This window comes from Octodon degus, unplaced genomic scaffold (genome assembly GCF_000260255.1).
Source record: "Octodon degus isolate 3935 unplaced genomic scaffold, OctDeg1.0 scaffold00047, whole genome shotgun sequence".
Lineage (NCBI taxonomy): Eukaryota > Metazoa > Chordata > Mammalia > Rodentia > Octodontidae > Octodon > Octodon degus.
This window is the reverse complement of record NW_004524623.1, coordinates 12,845,251-12,853,434: the sequence shown is the minus strand read 5'-3', so window position 1 is coordinate 12,853,434 and position 8,184 is coordinate 12,845,251. Positions and strand designations below refer to the sequence as shown.

Here is an 8,184-nt window from a genome sequence, read left to right as displayed (position 1 = left end):
ATGGAATATCTTTCCATTTTCTGAAATCCTCTACGATCTCTTTTTTCAGAGTACTGTAATTTTCCTTGAAAAGATCTTTGACTTCTTTTTTTTTTTTGCGGAACCGGGGATTGAACTCAGGCCCTTGTGCTTGCCAGGGAAGCGCATATTCCACTGAGCCATCTCCCGGCCCTACTTTGACTTCTTTAGTTAGATGAATTCCAAAGTATTTCATTTTCCTTGGTGCCATTGTAAAAGGTATTGTTTCTATAATTTCCCTCTCAGTGTGTTTGTTGTCTGTGTAGAGGAATGCTATTGACTTTTGAGTATTGACTTTATAACCTGCTATGCTACTGAATTTCTGTATTAATTCTAATAGCTTCTTGGTGGAGTTTTTTGGTCTTCCAACTAAAGTATCCTGTCATCCACGCTGCACCTGGACTGGAACTAGTTTCTGTCTGTTTTAGGGGAATAGTTGTCTTAGTTACTTTTTTTGTTGCTGAGACAAAATCCCTGACACCCATAGTTAACAAGGAAGGGTTAGCTCACAGTGTGTAGAGGGGCAGCATTACAGGCCCTGGATCAGTGGAGGCAGAGCTCTTACACGTGCCGAAGGCGGCTCTTTGTTGTCACTGAAAGCTAGCAAAGGCCCTAGGCCAGATACCTCTGAAAAGCCCCACCTGTCAATCAGCAAAGGAGGCTTTTGGGTCAAAAGCCATGACACTAGTATTTATGCTCTGTTAAAATTTGCTCAAACTTTGAAGAGAAGAACACACTTCTAAAAGAAATTATGCTAAAAGTTACCTCTGACAAAGGTGTAGAGATTTATTCCTGCAGTTATGTTGGTATTTGTATGTGTTTTTCTGTTTTGGCAAGCAGCTTTTCAGAGATAAAAAGGCTGTCTGTCTTAGCTGTAGCGTGGACGGCCCATCCTTGGGTAGTGCCTCTGTATTCCGTAGAGGCCAGCTGAAGAGCCCTCTCCCTGGTGCGCCTTGTGTGTAGTACCAGTGAGGGACTGCACGAGTGAGAAACCTTCAGGCCAAGTATAGGTTGTGGGCATTAGTGACATGAACAGGCAACATGGATAATGAAGAATAGTAGGAGCTCATGTTACACGCATTGGTTTGTTCCAGGCTTATTTATTTATTTATTTATTTATTTATTTTTGGCGGTACCGGGGATTGAACTCAGGCCCTTGCGCTTGCCAGGCAAGCGCTTATTCTACTGAGCCATTTCCCTGGCTCCTTCCAGTCTCATTTTATTTTTTAATTTTTTTTGTGGACCTGGGGATTGAACTGAGGCCCTTGCGCTTGCCAGGGAAGCGCTTATTCCACTGAGCCATCTCCCCGGAGCTTTCAGTCTCATTTTAAATGAGTCATGGAAAGTGAGTTTTTCTTTTAAGAGTGTCATACTAATGTAGTCTTTTAGTAGCTTTAGCTTGTAACACTTTCAAGAAGCACTTGAAAGAAAAATGTCTACTGTAACATTGGCCAGTTTTCCTTTAGAATTGGTGGTGTCGCAGAGGGTGCTGCTAGTCACTGCTAGCCATCGGGCTCAGTGCCCTGGATGCGAGGTTTGGGAGCGGGCTCTGGGCACCTGGGGTAGTGCAACGTAGATGTACCAAGAGACCTGGAGGACCAGGGTCATGATGGAGGGCCTGGGGAACTTCATTTTTTCTCTGCTGTATAGGAGTTTTATGCTGTCAGATGCAGATGTTTCTGCTTTAACAGCATTCATTATGCCAGCGTTTAGCACCTTTGCATGAATCACAAATTGATATTACAGCGAGTCATCGTAATAATTTCGGATTCCCGTAGGCCTTTGATGGTAATAATTGGTTTATAAAATATGACTTATATAGCACTTTGTGCAGTACAAAATTGGGGCTCTTTCTACATAATTCTGATGAATCTTTAGAGTATACCTGGGACATTTCCTTTTGTAGTTTCTGTGGATGTTGTCTTTTATTGTACTTTTCGTGTCTGCAGTTGTTTCTTCGCTCTTTACAGGCATCACGACCGGAAGATGTGTATAATAGGACTGAGTATCCTTCTGGAACTGCAGAACCGGCCTCCTGCGGTAGAAGCTGTGGTGGGGCAGATCGTGCCCTCGATCCTTTTCCTTTTCCTTGGCCTAAAGCAGGTCTGTGCGACTAGGCAACTCATACACCGGGACAGCTGTTCAAAAGCAGAGAAAGCGGATATGGAAGAAAATGGTAAATAAGGCTTGCTAATTATAATGCGTGTTGGAATTGATTTTGAGTTGAGCTTGCATTCTGTTTGAATTGCAGTTTGTGGGAGTCATTAAGGAAATTTACATTCATGGGTCTGCTGCACGTGTAACAGATATTGTGGGGTTTGTTACTTGTAATTGGTCATCTCAAGGGGATAAATTCAGCTTTTTGTATCGTGTGACACTTAAAACTGCCCATGGTTTTTAAGTGGAGCCTAATGGATAGTTGTTAGAGGTTGGGAAATATGTTTGTAACAGAAGCAAATGGTCTTGACTGTAGATTAGGAAGCTGTTGTTTCCTTTTTTTGTGTATTTTTTTGTTGTTTATTTGTTTTGTTTTTTGAGTCAGGCTCTCACTGTATAGGCTCAAGCTGTCCTTGAACTCACTGTGTAGCCCTGACCTGGAATTTATGGTAATCCTCCTGCCTCAGCGTCCTGAGTGCTGGGGTTACAGGCATGCACTACCCTGCCCAGCCTGTTTCATTTTCTTATTGGTGCTAGTAGATTTAAGGCAACAGCCTTGATATAAATGAACTAATACTAATACTAATAAACTAATACTAATACTAATAAAGAAGCTCATGGCAACGCATCGGTAGAGACTGTATGATTAAAAGCAAAACAAAAGGTACATATGTGGTTGATCTTCATATACTGCAAGGACTTTAAATGTGAATTCAGAGGGCAGCATATTGAGATGATTTGCTCACTTGAGAGATTGTTGATGCCAAGCCTGTCGGACCATTCTGGAAGGATGAGCTTAGGCAGCGTTGTGCGGGGGCTGGGGAGCGGCACACTCCGCCTCTTGGTAGTTTTTTTCTCTTCTGTTTAACAATTCTTTCCTTCTTTCTTTCTTTCTTTCTTTCTTTCTTTCTTTCTTTCTTCTTTCTTTCTTTCTTTCTTTCTTTCTTTCTTTCTTTCTTTCTTTCTTTTTGTTTTTGCCAAGAACACAATTCATCTAGAGAAACATAGAGCTCTGTTATTTCTTATGCTAATTTTTGTGATTTTAGCAAGTATAGATTGAAAATACTTGTCACTTAATTGGTTCATGAACTCGGGTTCATGTACCAGAGTGTTAAACTACCTTTCTCCCACTCCAAATATAAAACACCTTCTGATTTTTCTGAATTCAAAGTAGGTCTTTTGAAGTAATACTTCTTTCTAGATGTTTGTTTTATGTGTCAGGAACTAAGCGTATGCCAATAATTGTAGAGTTCTTTTTTTTTTTTTTTTGCTTTTCTTATTTCTTGCTTTCCTAACTACTTGTTAGCTTCTAACTAATGACTTGAAGGTGGAATTTCTAGTAATGACCCCCAGTCTGGGTTGCTGAATTTCCTACTAAAGTGTGGAATGACTACCTAGCAAATACTGTTTCTTTTTTTCTTTCTTTTGGCTGAACTGGGGATTGAACTCAGGCCCTTGTGCTTGCGAGGGAAGCACTTATTCTACTGAGCCATCTCCCCAACCCCTACAAATATTATTTCTTACTGCTTTTGTAATCATACCTTTGATGTGGCACCCCCCCCCCACTTTTGGTCCAAAATGGTGGTTTCTTGCCTTATCCCTAAAACTAACTGTGTTTCATCCAGTGGCTTCAGTGCAGCATGTCTGTGGAACCGCGATTAGATTGATGTTGCCTGGTTTGGATTTCCTCCAGGGCTTCCTTCTTAGGTTGATGTTCTGCATTTACTGCCTTCTGATCACGGACTTTGAGCTACAGTGTGTCTCTGACTGAACAGATTAGTCCTGAAAATAGGGGATATGGAATTTGGTTTTTCATTTTTCTGAGTCATGTGTAGCTGCTTCTTTATTTTTCTTTATATTTTTATATCTTTGTTATTTTTGTGACAGAAATGACCTCCTCATCTGAGTATTTCTGAATAGTTCATATTCTGCTTAATCAGGAGACTTTAAGATGTGTGCACAGACTGCAAAATCATTTTGTCTTTTTTTTAAATTTATTTTTTTAAAATTTAATTTTATCTTTTTTTTTTTTTTAAATTTTATTTTTTTAATAAAAAGAAATTATGGGGCTGGCCAAATAGCTCAGTGGATTAAAGTGCCTGCAAGCATGTATAGGGGCCAGGGATTTGATCCCTGAGCCTGCCATGCTGGCCCTGCCCCTGGGGCGTGCTGAGACAGCAATTGAGACTGGGCACGGTGGTGTGTGCCTGTAATCCCAGTGCTTGGGAGGCTATAAACAGGCAGATGATTACAAGTCCAACCTAGTAGTGAGGCCCTGTACACCCTGTAGACCCTTCCTTAAAATACAGAAAAAAAAATTATAGGAAATCTGCATTTGAGTAGTAGTCTTACGTTAAGAGCGCAGCCATAGCCTAACGGTAATGATGCTCAGCAGGACTACAGGTTTTGGGAAGTTGTTTTTAAAGAGGGTGAAGGCATTTTCAATTTGGCAAACTACAATAAAGTTTATTTCTGTAATTCCAGGTAAGATGATATGGTAAAATATCCATTGCTAGCATGACTTGTAATCTTTGCTTTTCTTTATGGAATCTTATGCCCTTATATGTTTAACTCCTTTTAAATGATGAATGGCTTCACAGAGGAGATTTCCAGTGATGAGGAGGAGACCAATGTGAGCGCTCAAGCCATGCAGTCAAATAACAGGAGAGGCGAGGAGGAGGAGGACGAGGACGAGGACTGGGATGAGGAGGTGCTGGAGGAGACAGCCCTGGAGGGCTTCAGCACGCCGCTCGACCTTGACGACAGCGTGGATGAATATCAGTTTTTTACACAGGCTCTGCTGAGTACGTCTTTGTGCATCTTGAGATAGTTTTTCTGAACTTTCTTCATGGTAGAAGTTGTTTTGGATCTGCCCCCAAATTGGTCCAGACTCTTTTAAAAATACATTTTTAGGGGCTGGCGAAATGGCTCAGTGGTCTAAAGCACCTACTTAGAGCAAGCTTAGCAAAGCACAGGGACCTTGGTTCAATCCCCCATCACCACATGCCAGCCAGCCCCGCCCCCTGGTGGGCTGAGCTGGCCACACACACACACAGAGAAAAAAAATAAATAAATAAAAATACATTTTTATTACAGAAATATCTAAACATATGCAAAACAAGAGATTAGCGTACCGAAGCCCTCATCAGCCAGCCCTAGCAGCTTGCATTGTTGTGAAGTATGTGGCGGGGTGAGCTTGTAGCTTATCCTCACAGGAGAATTGCAGGAGTCTCTGCGGGTAGCGTCCTCCTCTTGGCGTAAGTGGGGCAGGCATTGTCCCAGAGAAGGGACTTCTGCAGGCACAGTGTACTTAAGAGTGGTGCTCACACACTGAGTAGTCATTTGCAGTCCCCATGGAAAGGAACAGATCCACTTGCCTTCCAGGAGTGGCTCTTTACTATGTAAGCAGTTTGCCAATTTTGTAGAGCAGAAGCCACTGTAACTATAGAGCACTCATTAGAAATTGGGAGAAAATATTTTCACATGTATCACAGGCTTAGAATGTGCAGTATCGGCTGGATGTGATGAGCACACATGGAGTCCCAGCACTTGGGAGGCTGAGGCCAAAGGATCACTGTGAGTCCGAGACCAGCCTGGGCTCCAAAGTGAGTTCAAGGGCAGCCTGAACTACATAGCGAGACCCTGGCTCAGAAATCAAAAAGCAGGGCTGGGAAGGTAGCTCAGTAGAATAAGTGCCTGTCTGGCAAGCGCAGGGTCCTGAGTTCAATCCCCAGTACTGCAAAAAATAAATAAATAAATAAAAAATAAAAAAGCAATATGCAAAGGCCCTCTAGAGATGAATAAGCTAGGTAAACTAATGTACAAATGGAAGATGTAAATAGGAACTTTACAGAATAATAATGAACCAATGAAAATATTTAGAAAATTATTAGTCAAATAAATAATGAAAGCATCCACTTAATGTTTATGTCTTTTGAACAAGGTGAGCAGTTTTGCATACATTTTTATTAACAAGGCAATGCTGTGTAATACACTGACATTATTCATTGTTGCCACAAATAACAGTAATGGGGATACAATACCCCTGTGCTTTCATTGAAAGTTAGCAGGACCTAGAGGCAGAGAGTGCAGGGAGTGATGGTCACAGCACGAGGACAGTGGAAGAAGTAAGTGTAAGTACCAAGGGGGACATGCAGGGCTGCTGCACAACACGCGTTGTGCAGGGGTACGTGGAGTGCACTTGGTACCCATGAGGGAAGGCAGAGCTCATGGTAGCAGTCTTTGCCATGCCAGGGAGTGTGACTGAGTGTGTCCTGTGGGGAGCTGACCTGGACGTGGTCGTTTGCCCTGGAGGAGTTATCAGGCGATGCCTTGCAGGTGAGTGGAGGAGTCTGAATGTGGGGACCCAGCATTATGCGGTTGTTAATTTACGAGTGATAGGGTTGCAGTACATATGCTAAAAAAGTGGTAGGGCCAGGGCTGGAGGGTGGGATTTTATGTCAAAGAGTCAAAGGCTTGAAGGTGGTGGTTTTTCTTCTCAAGTACCTGCGATTGAACCCAGGGCCTTGGGCCTTTGCACTAAGCTACATCTCCAGCCCTTTTTCACTTCTGATTTTGAGACGGGGTCTTGTTAAGTTGCTTCAGGCTGGGCTCAAGCTCAGATCTTCCTGTCTCTGCCTCCCAGATTGCTGGGATTACACATACACTTGCTAAAGGGCTAAGGGTCTGCAGTGGTCATCTGGGAGACTAATGGAAATGGTGATGGAAATGGGGACAAAAGGAGGGGTTGGAATGGAAAAGTGAAATGTGTTTTCAGTTGTGTTGCATTTGAGGGGAGCTGCTGATGTGAAAAGGCCCAGGAGGTTAAGGGAAGCTGCAGCCTGAAAGCACAGAGTGAGTCCTGGTGTAGGAACAGTGCTGGCCTGCAGGAGGGTGTAAGCTCCATGGGAAGATGGTGACATGGGCTATGGGTGATGCCTAAGACCAGGAGTCAGGGAACACCCCTAAGTAGCGAGCTCCATAGAAGTTGAGGAGGTGGAAGATTGCACGGAGTGCCGCTCAGCAGGGCCTGCTGACCTCCGATGTCCACGCAGTCAGGTTGTCATTGGGCACACAGAAGTACCTCTTCGTCCATCATTGCTTGTAGTCCTTGATTGGGCCATGTGCTTCTCTGAGGTGACAGTCGTGTTTGTGTGTCTTCTCCCTCCTGTCCTCCTGAACCCCCCCTGAAACCCCACAGATGTGCAGAGTCGAGATGTTGCCTGGTACCAGCAGCTGACAGCCCCCTTGAGTGACGACCAGAAGAGGATGCTGCAGGAGGTGTACACGTTGGCAGAGCACCGCAGGACAGTGGCAGGTCAGTGGCGCGTGTGTGGCGTAGTGCTGGGGGTCAGCCTTCTCTGATGTGCCAGGTAGCACTAAAATGGTATTTTTAAGTCCTTAGAGGTGGGGCATGATGGCACATGCCTGTAATCGCAGCACTCAGGAGGCTGAAGCAGGAGAATCTTTGCAAGTTCAAGACCAGCATAGGTTACATAGTGGGACCCTAGTTCAAAAACAACAGAAGTTTTAGAGTCCAGCCTTTCATGATGATGAAAAGCTGTCATTGTTAGATAGTTGTTTTTAACTATCACTAAACCATCATCATCATTCCCTTGTTTTTTTTGGTACTGGGGGTTGAACTTAGGACCTTGTGCTTATGCTTGCCAGGCAGGTGCTTATGAGCTGAGCTGTGTCCTTGGCTCCATCATCATTCTTTAGCTCTACAAAAACCTGTGCTTCTTTAATTCTTATAAGGAGCTTATACTCCTACCAGTGAAATGGTGTGCCAGTCAGCTTTCTGTTGGCAAAATCCCTGAGAAAATCAGCTTCTAAGACAGGGGAGCAGGGCATGTTGGCTCAGTGTTTGAGGCCACATCCCCAGGCCCTGTTGCCTGGTACCAGCAGCTGATGTGATGAGGTAGTGTGTGTGGCACAGGAACCCTGCTTCTCTCAAAGCTGCTGGGGAGCAGAGAGGAAGGGAAGAGGGGCCGGCACCCAGTGTCCCCT

At 43.9% G+C, this 8,184-nt stretch overlaps 1 protein-coding gene across 1 annotated transcript in view; it reads left to right on the top strand.

Moving 5' to 3' along the window:
* Positions 1-8,184, top strand: part of Ipo8 (importin 8) — a 96,619-nt gene that overhangs the window by 85,846 nt on the left and 2,589 nt on the right. Inside the window, exons 22-24 of the mRNA XM_004632177.2 lie at positions 1,989-2,194; positions 4,776-4,979; positions 7,376-7,492. Of these exons, the coding sequence (XP_004632234.1) occupies positions 1,989-2,194; positions 4,776-4,979; positions 7,376-7,492 (527 nt within the window). The remainder of the gene's footprint in view (positions 1-1,988; positions 2,195-4,775; positions 4,980-7,375; positions 7,493-8,184) is intronic.